The sequence below is a fragment of the Capra hircus genome, chromosome 7, assembly GCF_001704415.2.
Source record: "Capra hircus breed San Clemente chromosome 7, ASM170441v1, whole genome shotgun sequence".
Taxonomy (NCBI): Eukaryota; Metazoa; Chordata; class Mammalia; order Artiodactyla; family Bovidae; genus Capra; species Capra hircus.
This window is the reverse complement of record NC_030814.1, coordinates 103,654,897-103,677,326: the sequence shown is the minus strand read 5'-3', so window position 1 is coordinate 103,677,326 and position 22,430 is coordinate 103,654,897. Positions and strand designations below refer to the sequence as shown.

Genomic DNA, 22,430 nt, shown 5'->3' with positions numbered 1-22,430 from the left:
TCACCAGGCCCCTCTCCAACAATATGTATTTTTCGAGATAGGATGACATGAGGTGTGTCATCCCCTGGCCATAAAACAACTGGCAGGAAAACTGGCTTGTTGAGCCATTATCAGCCCAAGATTTGAGAAGAGTAAAATAAGTTAGTCTTAGGTGGATAAAGAAAGGCAGATTCCAAAACAATTACATAGTTTCATTAATAAAGCTTAAGAAAAACATCTCTGTAAGAAAAAGGCATTGGTTAGGTCAAGGCAGAACCAGGTGCCGTCAACACATAGTTAAAAGAAGCCTCTTTTAATTTTGTGTAGAGAAGGAAGACAATGCCTGCCACTTGAAGTTTATTTCCCCCTGCTCCTTGGGGACCGCTGGCCTTCCTGCCTGCGACTCTCATGTACCAGAGGTGGTTGGGTGGACAGATGAGGAGCTAGCAGAGGGGAAGCCACCAGAGAGGTCTCAGTGTCCTTGATCCCTCTGAAGAACTCCCTCACCAAACTCCTTCCCGAAAGACCACTTCAGTGGGCAACAGGGAGCATTTGTTGACCGACAAACTGACGGACTGACTGAATGCAGTTTTCCCACAGTGAACACCTATTCTTCAAAATCCACTTCAAATTCTCTTTGAGAAACATCAGAGATCATTTAATGAATGGACATACACGGTTTTTTTTTTTTTTCTTGCAATCTTCTACACATTCATCAAAACCCTCCTCAAATGTCTCCATGAGGGGCATCAGGGAGTGAATAATGGGTATGTAAATGGGCATCCCTGGTAGTTCAGATGGTAAAGAGTCTGCCTGCAATCCCTGGGTTAGGAAGATCCCCTGGAGAAGAGAATGGCTACCCACTCCAGTATTATCTGGAAAATCCCGTGGACAGAGGAGCCTGGGGGGCTACAGCCCATGGGGTTGCAAAGAGTCAGACATGACTGAGCAACGAACACACACACTTTATATGTATTCTTTAAAAAAAAAAAAAAAAAGAATGAATAAGGGACTTCCCTGGGGGTTCCAGTGGCTAAGACTCCATGCTCCCAATGCAGGGTGGCCGGATCTGATCCTTTCAGGGAGCTAGATCTCATTATCGCACGTGCAGCTAAGAGTTCGCAGCTACAGCTGAAAAAAGACCCCGCATGCCGCTCCTTCGCCAGGTGGCACTAGTGGTGAAGAACCTGACTGCCAACTAAAGAGACGCAAGAGGTGCGGCTCTGATCCCTGCGTCGGGAAGATTCCCTGGAGGAGGAAATGGCACCCCACTCCAGGATTCTTGCCTGGAGAATCCCACAGACAGAGGAGCCTGGTGGGCTACAGTCTATAGCGTCGTAAAGAGTCAGACACGACTGAAGCGACTTAGCACACACATACATGCCTCTGCTAAGACCCGTCACGTGCTGTGCTTAGTCACCCAGTTGCCTCCGACTCTGCAACCCCAGGGACTGTAGCCCGCCCGGCTCCTCTGTCCATGGGATTCTCCAGGCCAGAATCCTGGAGTGGATTGCCATTTCCTCCTCCAGGGGATCTTCCGGACCCAGGGATCGAATCCACGTGTCTTATGTCTCCTGCATCGGCAGGCAAGTTCTTTACCACTAGTGACACCTGTGTCTGCTAAGTAGCTCTTTGTGACACCATAGACTGTAGTCTGCCAGGGGGAAGCCCACTAAGACCCAGCACAGCCAAATAAATTAAATAAATGTTTTTTTTAAATTGAATAAATATTGACCTACAACATTATATCAGTATATAATATACATATATAATATAGTATATATTAGTTCAATATTTCTATACCTTACAGAATGGTCACCACTATGTATCCTTTAAAACATCCTCAAATGATCCTCTGGAGGCATCAGAAAGTCCTGGCTGAGTGAATGAAAAATGCTCTTATTGGTGAAAAAATGTTCTTATTAATAAATGTGTTTGTTACAAGAGCTAATGGATCGTTCCCTTGCCAACTTCTACTCATCCCTCAAGATCCTCCTTAGATACCCCTCAAGGGCATCAGATCTCTTGACCACGTGGAGGGCAGCTCAACTCTTCTCAGGCTAAAGGTCACTACCCACCCTCCCCACAGAAGACGGAAGCTGAGGGGGTGGGGAAGTTCTGTGGTTCCTCCTGTTACCATTTCCTGGGCAGGGGGGGCCTATGACCCTATCCTTCCTGCCCCTCCTCAGTTTGTGGGGCATCTGAAAGTGGGACGGCGCTGGGGACGTATCTCAGCTGTGCTTCTGGGGCAGCTGGGAGGGCGTCCTGAAGTAGGTGGCAGGCAGGCCAAGAGAGGTGGGTGTACAAAGATTTGACATGGGGAAGGTGGGCTGCGTGAACCTCAGGGTGAGCCTCCAACTGCGACCTCAATAAGGGTGGAAACAACACCTCACACGTGGCTGGAGTCCTGCTCATGCTGCTGCCATAGTTCCTTGGGAAGAAGCCCAGCCCTTCAGCCCAGCAGCCAAGCGTCTGGTCCACTCCACCATCTTCACCTCTCACATGGAGCCCCAGGCCTGCCAGTTCATCTTGGTGTTCCCCAAAGCGCGTCCCCGACTTTTGCTTCTCCTTTGACCTCTGTTGGGAATGTCCTTTAGCTCGACAAAGCCAGTTTAAGACTTCCCTTCTCGGGGCAGCCCTCTCTGGTCCCCCTCGGAGGCCCCCCAACCTCTGCCCCTTCCTGCAGCCAGCCCCTAACCCCCAAGGAGCTGGGAGCATCTGCGTCCAGCTCTGCTCCAGCCCCTTGAGGTTTTCTCAGTGGCTGCTCTACCTTTGGGGGGATGGGAAAGAGGTGTGATAAGAGCAGAGATCACTGAGAGCCCCCAAAGAATGACAGACCGTCCTGGCTGTCTGGTGGGTAGCAACCCTTGTTTATCCCTGTGCTCTGTTGCGCAGTTGTGTCTGACTCTTTGTGACCCCATGGACTGCAGCCCATCAGGCTCCTCCATCCACGAGATTTTCCAGGCAAGAATATTGGAGTAGGTAGCCACATTCTTCTCCAGGGCATCTTCCTGACCCAGGGATGGAACCCGCATCCCTTGTGTCTCCTGTATAGTAGGTGGATTCTTTACCACTGAGCCCCTGGGGAAGCCCCATTTATCCTCACTCTAGCCCATATGCAGATGAGGAAGCTGAAGCTTGGGAAGCCTGACTTTCCTGGGGATAGGAGGTAGCCCTAGGGCATGAGCCTTGCTCCTGGAAGCTCAGCCCCACTGTGTGGGGGGCTCTGCCTCAGGGTTTGCATCTATGTCTTTATCTCTAGCCAGCGCCCTGAGTGGGTTGAGTGTCTCTGGACTCAGTTTTTCCATCTGTGAAACGGGGCACCTGGGGTAAGAGTCTCAGGATCATTGAGAGGGGGCCTGTTGATTTACCCCATCTCCAGTGGTCTCTTCCACCTTCACACTTCTCTCTCTTTGTGTCTCTCATTTCTCTCTCTGTCTCTGCCCCTCCCCCAGACATCACAGCTACTCCGCCCCTGGCCTGGCCTGGGCCCTGCTGCCAGTGAAGGCTGTTCTGTACAGGATCACAGGGTCTCCGTCCCCACTGTGCCAGGCCTGGAACACTGCCTCTTTGTTCCAGTGGCTCTGACTTCATGGCCTGCTGGGCGCCTGACCCTGGCTGGCCCAGCTGCCTCTCGGAACCGGCTCTCAGAAAAAGTGCTTCCTCCCACCCACCCTGGGCCTCAGTTTCCCCAGATGCTTTTCCCCAGGAGAGACCTTTATCCTGTTTTTTGTCCACCTGGGTTCTGAGAACAGCTTTTTTTTTTAAGGTGAAAATCACACAAATATAATGAACTGTGTTAATATACACAATTCAGTGGCACTGAGAACATTCACTGTATTGTACAATGATCACCTCTATTTCATTCCAAAACATTTCCAGCATCCCCAAAGGCAACCCCATCCCCATGAACGGTCACTCCTTATCCCCTCCCCCAGCCCCTGGCAATCATCCTACCTTCTGTCTCTGGGTTTACCTGTTCTGAACGTTTCATATACACAGACTCGTACAACATGTGGGCTGCTGGGTCTGACTTTTTCCACTCAGGATGCTGCTTGGGAGTGCTATCCACTTTTTGTAGCATGCAACAGCTCTTTCCCATGGACATTTCGGACCTTTGTTGACAGTGGGGAGAGAAGATCAGAAACTGAGCCAAACCCCCCGACCCCCGTCCCCAGCCTCCCTGTCTCTGGCCCAGAGACAGACATAGAGAAAAGACTAAGCCGAATCTGAAGGAAACAAGGGAATTCTTCAGACACGGGGCCCAGGGTGCCCTGAGGTTTGAGTTTGGGAAATGATGAGGTGGACATTTGGTGGGGAGAGCAGTCCAGCCTACAGAATGCACTTCATAACAATTTTTCGGGAGAGTGAACTCTGACGTCCAAAGGCCTCAGGCCTCTCATTGAGCTCCTGGATCTCAGAAGTGGGCCAGAGAGGCCTGGCTGCTGCCACCAAGTCGCTTCAGTCGTGTCCGACTCTGTGCAACTCCAGAGACGGCAGCCCACCAGGCTCCCCCGTCCCTGGCATTTTCCAGGCAAGAACACTGGAGTGGGTTGCCACTGCCTTCTCTCAGAGAGGGCTGGAGACCTAGCCAAGTACACAGAGGCCCAGGCCACCGATGGGGCTCTCACCTGGTGTCCGGCTCCCGTCTGGAGCCAGCAGAGAAGACCCCAGACCCTCAGGGGGTCGAGCTCAAGGTCTAGGGCTCAGGTGGGTTTGTGGCCTAGATGAGGCCACCACCCCCAAGCTGACTTCCTGGGTTTCTCTTTCACTTTGACTTGCCCTGGGAGGGGCTGTGTTTCATAACTTTTTTTTTTTTTAATCTCTTTAGTCTTTCTTTATCAGCTTCAGCGTGTTCCTGGGTGAGGAAGGACCTGGTGGCTAGGGCCTCACCGGCAGCACAGAAGTTCATCTGGGGCTGCTGCTCTCTTCAAGGACCGGATGGGACGATGGGGGTTCAGGCTGGTTGCCCTCCTTCTCCTCTTGTGCCACAGACAGGGCGGTGAGTCCCCTACCCTGACAATTCACCTCTTCTTGTTGGGGGTGGTGGGGTTGTGTGTATGTGGAGGGCTAGTGGCCTCGGTTCCAGGGTTGGTTCCGTGTCTTTGTGCCTCAGTCTTTCCCTCTGTCAAATGGGACATTAGTAATTAGGACTTCTAATGTCAGACTTGGGTGTTTCCTCTCCGATCTTGATTTTGTCTTTTGTACTTTGTGCTTAGTCACTCAGTCGTGTCCCATTCTTTGTGACCCTGTGGACTGTAGCCCACCAGGCTCTGCTGCCACTGGGGCTTCTCCAGGCAAGAATACTGGAGTGGGTTGCCATGCCCTCCTCCAGGGGATCTTCCTGACCCAGAAATCGAAGAAGGGTTTCCTGAACTGCAGGCAGATTCTTTACCAGCTGAGCTACCAGGGTGGAGTGGGCTAAATCTCTGAATCTTTCCCACTTGCCAGAGTTTGGTGAGGAGTAGCTAAGGAAGGGATAAAGAGCAAGTATGTATATAATAGATATCTATCTAGTGTATGTAACATACATACTCTCTCTCCATCTTGTGAAATCCAATGGGAAAGGACTCAGCCCTTTCTAAGAGCCAAGTTTGGACTCTCATCCTGACTCTGCTGTTCCATAAACTTGGATAACTTCCTTGTGCCTCAGTTTCCCTCTCTGTAAGCTGGAGATCAGCAAGGTTTTGGGACTTCTGGAGGTCAGGCATGCCTAGAGACCAGCAAAAGGGAGGGGGCAGAGGACACTGAGTTGCTTTAGAAGAGCAGCCTGAGAAGCAGATGGGTGCATGGATGGACGAATGGCTGGGCAGATGAGTGGATGGGTGAGCAAATGGATAGATGAGTGGATGGATGGATGGATGGATGGATAGGTGAGTGGGTGGGTGGATGGATGATGGACGTGCGGGTAGATGGAAAGACGGATAGATGACTGGATGGATAGATAAGTGGATGGGAGGATGGCCGGATGGATGGAAAGCTGGATGGATGGGTGGGGGGGGTGCATAGATGGGAAAGTGGACGGGTGTGAGGATGATCCCTGGGTGAGCGCCTCTCCGTCGGCAGTGAAAGGCTGAGACTGCCATTACCTCTTCATTGCCTTTGCAGCTGAAGCCTGCGGTACCATCGGATGCTGTTTTCAGAACCCACCATACCCAGATGCAGACTCAGGTCTGGGCAGTTCCCCATCGTGGGAGGGAGGGCTGCTGCTGGGCTCTGACTGACTCCTCCCTAGCAGCCCCTCCCTAAGCTCCTTCCTGCTCAGCCAAAGACTGGGGTCTTGGGAGCCCTGACCTGACATCCTGACAGCCTGTCCTCATCAAACTCAGTGCAGTCATCCACGTCTGTAAGCTTTGTCTGCCCCCTAGCAGAGTCACAGGAGTGTGTCTGTTGTCTGTCCCGACTGGTCAGCATGGGGGTTAAGCAGCTGCTAAACATTTTGCCTCCCCCGAAGCAAGCATTGCTGGAACACTCATGCTTATAACAAATTCACTAATCTGCCCCTGGGCAGGCATTTCATCTATTCTTTTGTTCAAGAAATATTTACTGAACACTTACTATGTGCAGACACGGTCCTGGATGTGAAGGAATCAGCTGCGAACCCAGCTGTCCTCCTGGGGCCACAGCCTAGTGCAGGGGGCGGACGACAGTCACACTAATGCGTATCCTGTGTATAGTGATATGCTACACAATAAACAGAGCAGAATGGGAGGTGGAGAGGGAAGGGACGGCTTCAAATAACCTAGTGTTTGAGGCGGTGACTCTGAAGGAGAAATTGGAATGTGACGATCTGGGGCAAGGGCATTTCAGGCAGAGGGCACAGCCCATGCGAAGGCCCCAAGGTAGGAGCGAGTCTGATATGTTTGAACGCCAGGGAGGAGGCTGAAGTGGCTGGAGCAGGAGGTGCAGTGGGGATGGCAGATGGAGACAGGTGGGAAGGGCAGTGGAAGGTGCTGGAAGCCACAGCGCGTTTAAGCTGAGGTCCTACTGGGTTACATGTCACAGCGCGTTTAAGCTGAGGTCCTACTGGGTTACATAAGTGTCACGAAGATACCTCCCTGAGTTGTGTCAGTTTGGGGACGCCCCCTCCCTGACACCGTAGCCTGTTCTCAAACCTCCAGGCTCAGCTTCAGGCCCCCGGGCCCTGAGCTGCTACCGGCTGTTCAGCAGCGCTGGTTATGAATGTTCCTGGGAGTATGAGGGCTCTGCAGCTGGAGTCAGCCACTTCCTCAGATGCTGGTGAGGACCCCACCCTTTGCTCCGCAACCCCCGCCTCTGCCCCCAGGATCTGTGCCCCTTCCTGGGCCTTAGCTGGGGCTCTGTGTTGTGGGCGCTCAGCAAGGCGGGTACCCAGTGTGGGCAGCAGTTAGGACCCCTCTGTCCTTCCTTCACCCTCGCCCTCTCACTGACTCACACTTCTATTCACGCATCCACCCATGCATTTCCTCCTTCCCTCCGTGACAGGCCTTGTTAGGAGATTCTGGGGTCCTCTAACACCCTTAGTCCCAGGCTGATCCCCGAGAAGCCCCCAGGCTGGGGAGGGGAGGTGAAAGGGGCAGGAAAGGACGGTGGGATGTGATGCACGTCATCCACTGCGGCCGCCGAGACTCGGCACCAACACCTTCCTTCCTGCAGCCTCCAGTCTGGCCGCTGCTGCTACTTTGCCACAGGCTCGGCCACCAAGCTGCAGTTCTCCGACCAGGATGGCATATCCGTGCTCCACAATGTCACTCTCTGGGTGGAATCCCGGGCCGCCAACCGGACAGAGAAGTCCCCCAATGTTACCCTGAACCTCTACAGCTCGGGTCAGCACCCTGCCCTCCTCCCCATGACCCTCTCCTCACCCAGAGAAGCTTCTGGTCCCCAAGCCAAGACTTGAGCCGGGGTGCGGGGGATTCTGGGTCTCTGGCAAGGGGTTGGATAGTGCCAGCTGTTTTCCCATCCAAAACTGCCCTATGACTTGGCAGAGTCTTTCATGGGCCCCTTACCGATCCCCTACTGCTGGACATTTAGGTAGCTTCTGGTTTCTCCCTGATACCGTAATGCTCCCAAGATCCTGTTGGGTCTTTAAAATCTGTTTTTGTTAATCAATAACACACCCTTGGTTTAGATGTATTGAGCTGCCACTGTGAGGGAGGGGTGAATGAAGCACCCTCCTTGGCCACAAAATTTAAGGAGGGGCAGTGGCGAAAAATCTCAGTAGTAAAGATAAATGGTATCATGATTCAATGTTCAAAAAAATCGATATTGACGCAAAAAAAAAACCCGAAGCCATGACAAACAAAATATCAAGATTTTAAATAAAGAGAGGATCTGACCCTGTATTTGTGCAACCCTGCCTCACTCTCCTCACCTGAATCCCAACCCTATCCCTGCTTCATGGAGCCCAGATTCAAGTAGGGTGGTGGACAGGGCATGACCATTACACATGATGAGATACTGCTGGCAGATCAGGAAGGCCCCTGGTTCAAGCTGAGTCTTTGAAGGATGAAAAAGGTCCAGCAGCAATAAAGATAGGGAAGTGTGGTCCAGGCGGCAAGTGCCAAGGCCGTGAGGTAGAATCTAACACCATACGACCAAAAGACAGGAAGGGTGACAGATGTCTCTCCTTAGGTCAGGCTCCCTGAAGTGAGTTTAAAAAGTTAGCAAGAGTTCCCCAGTAGTCCTCCAGAAACACAGAACCAGTTGATTACCCTCTCATCAGCAATTTACAGAAGTATGTCTCACCAGAGCTTTGCCAGCAACGAGTATTAATATTTTAAAGATATTTTTACTAACAGGATCCTGTGTATAAATCTTGACCCTGACTCATAGAACCCCAGGCGTAGAGGGGTCTTGCTAGGGTGGGCCTTGGGGCTTTCTCTGGACCAGGAGGATCACGTGCAGGTTTTCTGGGATTTTCAGAACCAACAACTCACACACACGCCTGCTTCCCTTCCCCAAACCCCACCTCTGCTTCCAGTTAAATACGACCCTCCCCCAGGAGACATCAAGGTGTCCAAGTCAGCAGGGAAGCTGCGTATGGAGTGGGAGACCCCAGCCCGCCAGGATGGTGCCGAGGTACAGTTCCGGCACCGCACACCTGGCAGCCCGTGGAAGCTGGTGAGTTTATTCCCCAGATCAGCGGTTTGCGCAGGGCACCCGGCCCCCTCACATTTCCCCCATCAGCTTTGCAGTCTCTGTATCTATCACCCCTTCCACCTGGCCTCCACTCTTGCCCCATAGTTAGCCTCTGGGGTTTGTCTCTGACTTGAAGATCTGATTATGACTGCCCTTGCTCACACAAACCAGGGATTGAACCTGCATCCCCTGAGTTAAAGGCGGGTTCCTAAGCACGGGGTCACCATGGAAATCCTTCATTTGCTTTTCCAAGGATGTCCTCTCACTGTTCCCAGATCCAATCCAGGGCTCTATGCGGCATTTAGCAAAATAATTGTTGAAGATTTCAAAAGAGCTGACTAATATTTTCAACACCAAATGTAAAATCATGTATAAATATGATCTCATTTTAGGGTGACTGTGGACATCAGGATGATGCTGGCTTCGGTGAGAATAATACTGAATAATGACAGCAGCAGCAAGTTAGCATTAATTAGGCACCCACTGTGTGCTACTGCTAAGTCGCTTCAGTTGTGTCTGACTCTTTGCGACCCTATGGACTGTATCCCACCAGGCTTCTGCATCCATGGGATTCTCCAGGCAAGAATACTGGGTGGATTGCCAAGCCCTCCGCCATGGGATCTTCCCAACTCAGGGATCAAAACTGCATCTCCTGCAATTCCTGCATTGCAGGCAGATTCTTTACTGCCGAGCCACTGGAGAAGCCCCCTCTGTGTCGTAGGCCCAGTGCTAAATTCTTTGTAGACTTGTTTGTACCCCCTTGTGGTTCAATATTGGATGATTCCCATTTCACAGGGGAGGAAACACAGGCTTGGGCTTGAGAAGCCCAATACGGCCAAGGTCACATCCTAAGGAATGGTATTGCTGAGACTCAAAGCCCAGACAGTGTAAGAAGTGGGTGATCCCTGAGGCACCAGAGCACAGGACCTGGCCTATTCTGACTGTCCTTGTCCCCAGGGTCTGGCACGCAGTTACCTCTCAATAAATGCAGGAACACAGTTGGCACTCAATAAGTGCATGGGCACCGTTGATGCTCAATAAGTGCACATGCAGTTGGTGCTTAATATGTACATGGTGGCTAAGTGACCATCCCAAGCTCCGGGAACTCCTAGCTGTGGGACAGCCCCTTGGCCTGAAGTTTGTTCTGCTTTTCCTCAGAGTCATGCCTCTGCCCCTTGGAGATGGACATGGCCCAGGAATTCCAGCTGCGGCGGCGTCTGGGGCCAGGGGTCCCCGGAGGTCCCTGGAGCAGCTGGAGCAGCCCTGTGTGCATCCCCCCTGGTGAGAAAACCCTGGGCCACAGGAAGGGAGACAAGCATCCGAAAGATGGTAGTGGGATCAGAAGTAAGGTGGTGAGTGTTAGCAATTAGGTGATGGGTGTTAGAAACAAGGTGGCAGGAGAAATTAGGGAAAACTGGTGCCAGGTGACAGGGCAGTGAACGAGTTTCACTTTATAAAATGCAGCCAACCCATAATCTAAAAAGAAAACATTTCTCAGTCCTTCTCTCCTTCCGGTTAGTTTGGTGGGGTTTGTTCTCTGAAAGCTGAACAGGGAGTTGATGGATGCATATAGCTGTGTTGTGAAGATGGATTTTCCCAAACAACACAGGAAGCTGGAGCCTGGGCAGTTCCAGACTGGAGATGCAGCCCAAGGTGGGGGTGCAAGGGAGAGATGGGGTGACTGTCAGTATTTGGCCCCCACCCTTTGAACTGGGGCTTCCTCCTGCCAGCCCAAGAGTGTATCTGCTGGGAAACAGCTCCAGTCGTTGTTTCCAGATTTGTCTAAAAAATCTGTAGTATTTTAGAAAAGGACATGATATGAAATTGACCTTTTGAACCATTTTTAGCCAATTGCATCAAGTATATTCACTCTCATGAGGTGGATCTCCACGTTTGCAGATTCTGAAAACTATGTAACCCATGGAATCCCGTGTTTCATGGGAGGGAGGGAAAAGGCCCCATGTCTCCATCCAGGGTCTGCAGGAGGTTGTGAGCAAGGGCACCACCCCCAGTGTCACCGTCTTGCTGTCTCATTGCAGAAACCCCTCCACAGGCTGAGGTGAGGTTCTCAGCAGAGCAGCTTCGCCCAAATGGGAGGAGGCAGGTGACCTTGCATGAGCAGGTAACAGGGTTGTCATTGGGCTGTGGGCTAGCCTGGGAAGAGGGAGAAGGAAACCAGAGGCTAGAGTGGAAATGTGTAAAGCTCAGGGAGATGAACCGTGAAGGTGATTGAGACCGGAAAGACTGTAGGTTGAAATCTGAAGGTAATCGGGAGCCATGGTAGGTGTGTGAGCTGAGGAATACGGCTGGACTCAGGTGTTTGCAGGCTCCCTGGGGTGGCCATCGGGAGAATACATTGTGGGGGGCTCAGGTGGAAGCTGGGAGGCCAGGAAGTAGTTGACTGTAGTTGGTCTGGATGGGAGATAATTTCTTTGAAGTCCCTCAAACAACTCATTAAGTGTGTAAGTCAAATGTACCTATTTTACAGAGAAGGAAACCGAGGTACAGAGGGAAAGTCTCCTGCCTGAGTCAAGGGCAAAAACATATGTTTTAACCCCTGATTTCACCATAATTGATTCAGCCAGATCCCCAGTGACCTGTCACAGTAAAGTTATAGGGAAGCTCCTTCTCTTCCTGGGTTTCCTATAAGTTGAATCCTTTTTCTTAGAAAAAATTTCCAGACTTGAGGTAATTGGATCCAAAGATGGAAACTTTTTTTTTTTCCTGGCTTTTAGTGGGTTTTGGCAAATTATTTCCCCCTTTGCCCAGACCAACAATCAGTGAACGTGACAGTTTCCCAACAGTCTTGCCAGCGTTGAGGTTCACTAGTTTGTAAATTTTTGCTCAAGTCATCACCTGGGCCTGTGGATGAGTCTGTGTTCATGGGCTGAATCCTGATGTCAACCCGTGGCGACAAGGAGCATGTTCAGGTCCCCAGGAAACCAACTCTCACACTCATAACAGCTGCCCCAACTGGAGCTTCCAGAAGGCTGCCTTGGGCCTGACCCTGGCATGGAGGTGACCTACGAGATCCATCTCCACATGCTGTCCTGCCCATGTAAGACCAGGGCCAAGAAGACTCTGCGCCTGAAGAGAAAGCTCGTCCTCTCGGGTGCTGCCTACGATCTGACCATCGTTTCCCAGAATCGCTTTGGCCTCGGCCCCAATCAGACATGGCACATTCCTGCCTGCATCCACTCAGGTGCCTTTGGGTGGGTGGCGGGAGGGCCCCTTGGAGCTGAGCACATGCTCTGAACCTCAGCTAGGCTAGGTGAGGCAAGCGGAGCACAGAAATTTAAGGGGGTGTCTAATTCAGGAGCGTATCAAAACTTAGTAATCAAAAATGCACAGTGTTTTTAAAAAGGCAGAGTGGTATAATGTGATAGTTCAAAAAAAAATCTCATGGGCAAACTACAGCTCAGGTCAAATGTTTGCTTTTGTAAATAAAGTTTTATCGGGACCAGGGGCAGGATCAGAGTGTCAAATGAGGCAGGGTTGTACAAGAACAGGGTTGATCATCCTGTCTTCATTTAAAATCTAGGCAATTTGTTCGCTTTATATACAGGCATACATATAGTAAGGGCTTTCCAGGTGGTGCTAGTGGTAAAGAACCTGCTTGCCAATGCAGGTTCGATCCCTGGGTCGGGAAGATCCCCTGGAAGAGAGCATGGCAACCCACTGCAGTATTCTTGCCAGGAGAATCCCATGGACAGAGGAGCCTGGGAGGCTATGGTCCATAGGGTCACAGAGTCGGCCACAACTGAAGCGACTTAGCATGCACGCAGGCACATACATATATTAAATATATACATATATTTACATACAAATGAAAAAATAAATGGCGATGATGTGGATAAAAAGGAATCCTTGCACGCTATTGGTAGGAATGTAAGTTGGTGCAGCCACTAGGGAAAACAGTATGTAGATTCCTCAAAAAATTAAGACTAGAACTACCATGAAAAGTGAAAGTGTTAGTTGCTCAGTCGTGTCTCACTCTTTGCGACCCCATGGACGTGCCAGGCTCCTCTGTCCATGGAATTCTTCAGACAAAAATACTGGAGTGGGTAGTTATTCCCTTCTCCGGAAGATCTTCCCAACCCAGGGATCAAACCCAGGTCTCCTGCATTGTAGGCAGATTCTTTACCATCTGAGCTTTATGATCCAGCAATTCTGTGTATTTATCCAGAGAAAAGAAAAACATAATTGGAAACAATACATGCACCCCTATGTTCATTGCAGCGTTATTCACAATAGCCAAGATATGGGAACATCCTAAATGATCATCAGTGGAGCAAAACGACGTAGTGCATGTATGCAATGGAAAACTGCTCAGCCGTAAAAACAGTGAAATGTTGGCATTTTGTGACGGCAGGCATGGGCCTGGAGGGTATTATCCTTAGTGAAATAAGTCAGATGGAGAAAGACAGATACGCTATAATTCCTCTCAGATGTGGAATATAAAAACCAACCAACAAACCAAACTAACTGACTAACCAAATAAATAAATGGGCAAACCAAAACAAACTCATAGGCAGAGAAAAGAGTAGTGGTTACCAGAGGGGAAGAGACGGGGGAGGGAGGGGTAAAGAGGACCAACTCTATGGTGACAGACGGAAACTAAATTTTCTGTGGTGAGCACACAGTAGGGTATTCAGAAGTTGAAATATAATGTAGTACTCACGAAACATATATTATAAACCAGCTGCTGCTGCTGCTGCTAAGTCGCTTCAGTTGTGTCCGACTCTGTGCGACCCCATAGACGGCAGCCCACCAGGCTCCCCCGTCCCTGGGATTCTCCAGGCAAGAACACTGGAGTGGGTTGCCATTTCCTTCTCCAATGCATGAAAGTGAAAAGTGAAAGGGAAGTCGCTCAGTCGTGTCCGACTCTTAGTGACCCCATGGACTGCAGCCCACCAGGCTCTGCCATCCATGGGATTTTCCAGGCAAGAGTACTGGAGTGGGGTGCCATTGCCTTCTCCAGTATAAACCAGCATTACCCCCAATAAAAAATAAATCTAAAATTTTAAAAATCAAGATTTATGTGTATGTACATACACATTTTATTGAGGAAAGGTTCACATGTCAAAATGAACCATGTTAACAAGCACACTTTGGTGCACTGATCGCATTCACAGCGTTTCACCTCATCTAGTTCCAGACATTTCATCACCCCCGAAAGGAGACCCTGTCCCCATTAGCAGTGCCTTCCCATGCCCTCCCCCAGCCTCTGATTATCACTGCTCTCCTTTCTCTGTGGATTTTCATGGGCTTTTTCATAGAAACTGATCACATGCTTTGTGATCTTTTGTGTCTGGTTTCTTTCACTCCGCCTGATGTCTCCAAGATTCAACAACATTGTATCATGTGTCATGCTTCATTCTTTTTTATGGCTGAGTAATATTTCGCTGTGTGGACAGGCCACATTTCCTTTATCTGTTTTTCCACTGATGAACATTTAAGCTGTTTCCATTATTTGGCAACCCTGAATAGTACTCAGTACATATTTTTCCATTCATTTCTATCTTCAAAAAATATTGCATTAGAAGAGCATTGATACTGATAACCAAATTCTTTGACACCTCCTTAAATTTCATGCCTGAGATAAGTGCCCTGATTGTTTCACCTTACTCATGATCTTGCTGAGCACCCGGTAGGGTGGTTACGATGATGCCCATTTCAGAGATGGGATGACTGAGGCTCAGACAGATGCAGCCACTTGCCAGGGTGGCACATCAGAGAGTCTGTCAGTTCCTCGTCTGGTTTGGGCCATGGCCTTGCTATGTGACCTTGAGCTGGTGGCTCTCTGTCTTTGAGCCTCAGTTTTCATATCATTGATATAATTTGATATGATGCGGCATGATATTGATATGATTTATATCATTGGTCATGGTGACTGTAAGACAGCCCTGGCCTGAGGCATACAGTCAGAACTCAATCAATGATAGCTTCTCTCTCTAGGACTGGAAGCAGTACCCACCTCTCAGCCTGGTGCTGATACCCTTGTTGTAGGGAGTGGCAGAGATGAGCCCCAGAGGGCTGAGTGGGTGTGTCCTCTGAGCGCTGGTCCGATGAGGAGGCCCCTCCCCCACCAAGCCACCCACTGCCGCAGCTCGAGGCGGGTGGTGGGCGGCCAGGCATCTGCTGGAGCGTCTGCTTACCAGCCTGGCAGGGTAGAAGTGGCAGCATAGGGAGCTCTGATGGTAGGCATCCTGGCAGAGAACCGTGGTCAGGCTGGGGGAGGACTCGGTTCATTCAAACGGCCGCTGCTGTCCCCTTGGTGCTCAGCCCTCAACTCGGCAGCCCCCAGCGTGGGGAGACAGAGTCAGATCCAAACACTCCTGGCCCCCTGGGGGTTAGAGTTTGTCAGGAGAGTGGGATGGGGTCTCAGAGCCTTGGGTGGGTGGTTGGGGGCGGGGCATAAGATCGCGGGTCTGATGTGCCGCCCTTGTTTTCTTCCAGAACCAGGGCTTCTGAATATCAGTGCCGGAGCCAACGGGACCACCATACATTGGCCAGCCCGGGCCCAGGGAATGAGGTACTGCATTGAGTGGCAGCTCCAGGGCCAGGAGGAGAACCTTGCCGCCTGCATCGTGACGGCACCCCAGGACCCAGACGCTGCTGGAATGGGTACGGTAGTATTGGTTACCCTGCATCCTCCGTTAGAGCTCCCAGTCAACTCAAACTTACAGGCATCCTCCATGTGGGGTATCTGAGGCCCAGAGAGGTCTTGCTACTTGCTCAAGGTCACACAGAAGTGGGGACAGGCCAAGACCTGTCAGACCCTCCTACTCACCCAAGTCTGGAGTTTCCTGCTGCAACCCTGGTTTGCCAGGGCTCAGCCCTGGGCAGGTTGCACCCTGGCAGGAAATGAGTCTCACGTCCCAGGGTGTTTGTTAAACACTCACTGGTGCCAAGAAAGGTGGCAACTAGCAGGATGCTAGTGGCAAATTAATGAGGCCTCTGGAGGGAAAGAGGGGGTGCTGAATGTCCTAGGCAGCCTCTTGCTCTCTGCCCTGTTCTTGCCGGGTCCCCCCAAATCCTCAGTCTTAGCCTGGCCCTCCAAGAGCTTCCAGCCAGAGGAGACAGGCTGGACACAGACACCCCTGGCACCATGGAGTAAGAGCTGTGCTGGAGAAGGTGGGGATTCTTTGGGAGAGGGCAAAACGAAGGAATCCTGGAGGAAGGCACATTGGTGCAAGGGTTTTGAGGCATGAGTAGGAGTGCTCTGAAAGTTCCTGGTAGATGGCACAGGTGCAAAGGTGGGGACACAATCTATTTACTGGCCTGACCCTTGCTAATCCTTCCAGCAACTCACAGCTGGAGCCAAGAATCTGGGGCACTGGCACAGAAGGCATGTTACCGCATTACCATCTTTGCCTCTGCACACCCGGAGAAGCTAACCTCGTGGTCTACAGTCTTGTCCACCTACCATTTTGGAGGCAATGGTGAGTGGCCCAGTCCTGCAGGGTGGCCTCCTCTGGGGACTCAGCAGCGGTCCTTGGGTATAAGGAATGGGCAATACCATTTAGAGGCACCTACTCCTATCAGGTCCTGGCCAAGAGCCAGACACTTAGAAGTCAGCTCAGTCAGGACATCCTGGTGGTTCAGTGGTTAAGATTCTGCTTCTACTCCAGGGGGTGTGGGTTCAATCCCTGCTCAGGGAACTCAGATCCCACATGCCTCATGGAGAGGCAAAAAAAAAACCCCAAAAAAGTCAACTCAGTCGACTTCTAAGACACCCAAAGAGGCACTGCCCATTTTATAAGTAAGAAAACTGAGGCTCAGAGAGGGGAAGTGATGGTACCAGAGTACTGCGGCGAGGACTTGAACCCAGACCCACTTGACTTGGTGGTCACGGCGCCCTGGGTCTCTGGACAGTACCAGCTGGGCAGGCAGAATGTGCTGAGCCAGCACCCTAGGAAGTGACCATGGCTGTGGTGTGATTGCAGCCTCAGAGGCCGGAAGCCCACAGCACGTGTCGGTGAGGAAGCTCAGCCAGGATTCAGTGTCTGTGGACTGGACACCATCTCTGCTGAGCACCTGCCCTGGCGTCCTGAAGGAGTACGTTGTGTACTTCCAGGAGGAGGACAGCAACCAAGCGTCTGGTAGGTGAGGCTGCACGGGCTTGGCTGGGGGAGGAAGGGGTCTGGGCTGGAGTCTGCCTTGCTGTGTGACCCTGGGCACCTCACTGTCCCTCTCTGGGCCTTGGTTTCCTCACCCATAAAATGATAGAGTTGGACTCATCATTTGATTGGCCCTGACGGCAACTCCCATGGAGCAGGAATGACTGTCCCCATTCCACAGATGGGGAAACTGAGGCCTGCAGAGGGATTCAGCTGCCCAAAGGTTAAGCAAGTCTGGATTTGAACTCAGGTGCCCCTTCCTGCCCCATAAGAGGGAAAGAAATGAGGATGTACAGGGCAGGTCTCACCAAGGCTGGATCTTCCTGTCATTTCCTGCACTGGGAGCCTCATTCTCCCACTGGTTAGCACAGTGTTGCAGATACAGCCTCACCCATCCATCTCCTGCAGCAACAGGCCAGGCTAGCAAGACCGTGGCTTTACTTCCTGCCTTCTCTGCACATGCCCAGCACAGGGCAAGGCATGATGCCAAGGGGAGGGGAGGGGGGATGGGGGGATGGGGGATGGGGATGGGGGGATGGGGGATGGGGGATGGGAGATGGGGATGGGGTGGGAGATGGGGGATGGGGATGGGGGATGGGGGATGGGGATGGGGGATGGGGGATAGGGGTTCTCCAGATTCAGACATAGACACCCTGCCGCCAGTCTGGCCACCCTGTGATGTTTGGAGGGAGTGTGCGCACTCGTGCAGGCTCTGTCAGTCGCTCGGTTGTGTCCGACTCTTTGTAGTAGCCCGCCAGGCTCCTCTGTCCGTGGGATTCTCCAGGCAAGAGTACTGGAGTGGGCTGCCATTTCCTTCTCCAGGGGAGCTTCCCCACCCAGGGATGGAACACTCATCTCTTGCATCCCCAACAGGTAGATTTAGAGGGGATAAATGAAGCCTAATGGGAGTTGGTGATGCATTCCGGCACAGCCAGAAACAGCCCCATTTGCTGAAAACTGATTTGCCAAAAGCCAAATTGCTGAAGATTCATGCACCAACTGCCCATCTGGCCAAATGTACCGACTTCCCTGAAATTCCTTTTGAAGAATAGTCCTCTTGGATATTTACAAAGAATACGGATTTAGGGTTCTAAGAATTTTTTTCTTCTGGACAACCACCACCAACTGTATTCTCATTTTAAAGATTTTTATAAGGTGCTTTTTTTTTTAAGTCAGCCCATTCCACAAACACTTGTTGAGGTCCTACTGTGTGCTGAGGTGCTGGGGACACTGGGCGGGGAACAACTTAGACAAAGGTAACCCTGACCCTGACCTGAAAGATGGGAAAGAGGTGAGGGAGGAAACCATGTAGTCATCCGGGGAAAGGGTAAACGTGGCCAGGGAGTCAGTGCAAAGGCCCTGAGGTTGACGATGGGACCTGTTGCCTTTAGGGAGCTCTGAGGAGAAGACACATGTAGCTGGCAGAGATGGGCTAGGAGTGGGGGAAGGGCATATTGGTCAGAATTTGAGAAAAACAGTATCATTTGCTGAAGATTTTGATGAAGAATAGTTTTCCAAATAAACTTGAGGTGAATGGGTGCATTTAGGGAAGAGTTTTCCACAAAATGTCTGTGAGTGCCCACCCCCATCCTCACCTCCCAGGGCGGAGCCCAGAATAAAGGGGGTCTGGGGACTCATGCTGCCTCCCATTCACAGAGCTGCAGGTGAGGCCCGCAGAGACCCAGGTCACCCTCCAGGGCCTGCGGGCTGGCGCAGCTTACAAGGTGCAGGTTCGCGCAGACACAGCCAAGTGGAGGGGCGCCTGGAGCCAGCCCCTGCATTTCACCATCGGTGAGTGACAGTCGCTCAGTCGTGTCCAGCTCTTTGCAGCCCCATGGACTGTAGCCTGCCGGGCTCCTCCATCCATGGGATTCTCCAGGCAAGAGTACTGGAGTGGGGTGCCACTTCCTTCTCCAGGGGATCTTCCCCACCCAGGGATAGGACATGGGTCTCCTGCACTGCAGGCAGATGCTTTACCATCTGAGCCCCCAGGGAAGCCGGATTGGAGGAGGGTGGGAGGTGCACCCTGTATTCACCCAGCATGCACTGCCCCACATCCCACATCCACAAGCATTTCTGCCCTGACCCTCCAAATTTCCATTGCTCCCCATGAATCTCCCTCAGGAGCAAGTCACAGGCTGACCTGCTCCCGCCTCCTTCACCAGCTTCCTCTGCTGTATCTTCTTCCCATAAATCTTTTCTCACACTCCCATGTTCTTGCCCTTGCAGGCCTCTGCCTAGAATGTTTGGCCTCCTTGTCAAACTCCTATTCATCCTTCATAACTCAGCTCAAACGCTCTCTCCTTCAGGAAGCCTTCCAGGCTTCCTCCTGGGGCATCCTCCTCCCCTCCAGCTGTGATTGCTCCACCTACCTGGCCTGACACCTTGGGAGCAGGTGGGGGTGTCTTTCTGGGCTCTGCCTCCCCCAACCTTGGAGCTACTGGGGAGAGGGAGAGAGCAGGGGTGGGTATTTATTGAGGGAATGAATGAATATGAATGAACATCTCTCATCGCAAGCATAAGGAAGTCGGTGGGCTCTGTTGTCTTGGGGCATGTGGAAGCGGGAGATTTGGGGACCGAATGACCCCTGTTCTTGCCATAGTCCCTACCTGTTGTCCTCGCAGTGGAATCTGGTTATAAAAGAAGCAGTGAGTCAGACTAGGTGTGTGGTGGGCAGGTCTGGGTCCAGGGGGGCCACCGCACGAGCCCCACCTGCGGGTGGTTGGCGCTACGGTGTCCTGAGCACTTAGTGTGTGCAGGGTTTTATCCCGCAGTCAGAGGGCAGGCCGGGCCCCACTTCCCAGAGGAGGAAACTGAGGCTCGGAGTGGCTCGCATTGCGCCAGGGTCAGCAGTGAGTGGACGGAGGGCCCGCCCCTGCCAGTGCCCGCCTCAGCGAGAGGCAGAAGGCGTGTCTCCCTCAGCCCAAGCTCTTCTGCTCCTAGAAGCCCCGGTTTCTGAGTTGTCCGGCTTGTCCATCTTCCTCGCATCTTTGGGGAGTTTCGTGAGCATCCTTCTCCTGGGAATCTTTGGGAGCCTCAGCTTGAACAGGTGACTTGCACCCCCTCCCCTGAGATGGTCTGTAATAGTGACAGTGTGAATAATGATAATTGTTAACCCCAAAGAGGTTTCTATGTCCACTTTCAAAATGAGGAAACTGAGGCCCAGACAGTCAGGCCCAGGGCATCCAACAGTGCTGGAATTTCAACCTGGGTCTGTCCGTTTCCCTCTGCTCTGACCCCTCAGCCATGTCTTCACTCCCCTTATTGTAACCTAATGGAGATGACAAAAATAAATCAGAACAATTTAAAAGTAAGAACAAACGGAAGCACTGACCAGTTCCCCTCTCTCCCCAGGGCTGTAAGGCACCTGTGCCCACCCCTGCCCACACCTGGTGCCAGCACTGCCATCAAGTTCTCTGGCAGCCAGGGGAAGCAGGTAAGGGCCCCTCTTTCTAATTCCAAGTCTTGTTTATTGGGTCCGTATCTGGATTAGCACTCTGAAGAGTCATGGCCATGAATTAACTCATTTTATTCTTTCCAAACCACCGGTGCAAGGACTCAAAAAAAAAAAAGAAAACCTACCCTATTTTATAGACAAGCAAATAGAAGCCCAAACTGACCCTCATGTGGATCATTTCCTAGTAGTAGAAACAGAACTCAAGTGACTTCACAACATAACCTGATGGAAAAAAAATTCTGAGGTTGTGGGCTTCAGGTATGGCTGGATCCAGGAACTGGGACTCCATCTCTCTGGGGTGCTGGCTTCCCTTCAGGCTTTTTTCCTAGGCAGGTTCAGCCTTCTTCTTGCCGACACAGGGTATCCCTTTTTCCCATTAACTGTAGCAAAATTCTGGGCCATCACTGATTGGCCCAGCTTGGGTCACATGCCCATCCATGAGCCTATCACTGGAACCAGGGGGCTGGAATGCTCTGATTGACTGGGCCAGGATCACACGCTGACGGCAAGAATCAGCCTGGGGCTACTGCCCTGCCCAACCACATCACTCATCAGAGGAAGAGAGACAGTTTTCCAAAGAGAAATGGGGAGCCCTTCCTGTTGATCCTTGAACTGGCCTCAGGATTTTAGAGAATTTAGCCAGAAAGGACCTGGTCCAGTCCATCCTTGTGTGGATGAGCAGTAAGGCCCCGCCCACAGCCTTGACCCCGCCCTCCCCCTCCAGGTTTGGCAGTGGACCAGCCCAGCAGACTTCCCAGAGGAGGTGTCTCCACACGAGGCCCTGATGGTGAATATATCCTGGGAAAAAGGCGAGGGAGCTGACATGGGCACACTTGGGACTCTCAAGGAGAAGATGGAGCTGCCTCTGCGTGCCCCTAAGCCAGCCCCGGGCACAGAGCTGCCCTTGAAGGACAGGAAGCAGATGCAAGGCTGCCCTGAGGCTGGGGCTCTGAGGCCTGGCTGGCAGGACGGTCTGGTGGAGGACAGCCTTGCCCAGGTGGCTAGACCCCCACTGCTGCTCCTGGGGGGCCTGAGGCAGGCCCCCAGGTTCGGTTCCCAGGGAGAAACAGGAACAGCTGCCTCCTCTTACAGAGAAGACTGACAACTGCCTCCAGGACGCTGGCTGTTCACTGCACACTCAGCCTGTTTTTTCCAGACACTCACGTGATGCCCTTGAGCGATATGGCTGTCCTATTGACCTATTTCAGTGAGCCTCAGTGAGGTTCAGAGAGGGCTAGTGGCTGGCCTGGGACCACACGACACACGCAAGACTCTAATCCAGGCCGAGTGGCTCAGACTCCATCCTCACTCCCCAGGCTTTGGAGCCGCTGCCCTCCCTAGACGCCGACTCTGCCCAGCACCACCTGCCACAATCCTATGGTGGGAACCTTGCAAACCATCTTGAAACGGAAGTTTCTGCCCAGGGCCAGGACCTGGCATCCATGGAGCAGGGCGCTGTGATTGGCCTGTTGAGTGGGTGTGGGATAGACTGAAGGGGCCCCAAAGAGGCTCAGGCTGATCCCAGATCCTGGGCTGGGCATCTTGTCTGAATGGGGAATATGGGTGCTAAATTCTCTGTTGCACTGCAGGGTCTCCAGGCTTGGATGACTCAGATGTGGGGGAAAGAAGGCTAAACATTCTGAGGGAGGTGATGGCCCCTCCCTGACCGCAGATGTCTCGCCTGTAAAGTGGGGGTGAAAATATAAAATAAAAAAATAATAAAATGAGGAGTTCGCTGCTGCTGTCACTAT

The 22,430-nt window shown here is 51.9% G+C and overlaps 1 protein-coding gene across 1 annotated transcript; it reads left to right on the top strand.

Moving 5' to 3' along the window:
• IL12RB1 (interleukin 12 receptor subunit beta 1) lies at positions 4,830 to 22,389 on the top strand. The gene is made up of 16 exons (XM_005682116.3): positions 4,830 to 4,981; positions 6,088 to 6,150; positions 7,101 to 7,218; positions 7,615 to 7,784; positions 8,942 to 9,081; positions 9,492 to 9,525; positions 10,258 to 10,380; positions 11,139 to 11,221; positions 12,064 to 12,301; positions 15,559 to 15,726; positions 16,407 to 16,544; positions 17,049 to 17,204; positions 18,879 to 19,013; positions 20,166 to 20,271; positions 20,577 to 20,658; positions 21,404 to 22,389. Exons 1-16 carry the CDS (start codon positions 4,921 to 4,923, stop codon positions 21,779 to 21,781), a joined length of 2,193 nt encoding a protein of 730 aa, XP_005682173.1. The 5' UTR covers positions 4,830 to 4,920; the 3' UTR covers positions 21,782 to 22,389.

Excerpts from the sequence above, each read along its gene's own strand:
- IL12RB1 (XM_005682116.3), top strand. The coding sequence starts at position 4,921 with ATGGGACGATGGGGGTTCAGGCTGGTTGCCCTCCTTCTCCTCTTGTGC. Across the intron at positions 15,727-16,406 it reads CCCAGACGCTGCTGGAATGG|CAACTCACAGCTGGAGCCAA; the intron begins GTACGGTAGTAT and ends TAATCCTTCCAG. Across the intron at positions 17,205-18,878 it reads GGACAGCAACCAAGCGTCTG|AGCTGCAGGTGAGGCCCGCA; the intron begins GTAGGTGAGGCT and ends TCCCATTCACAG.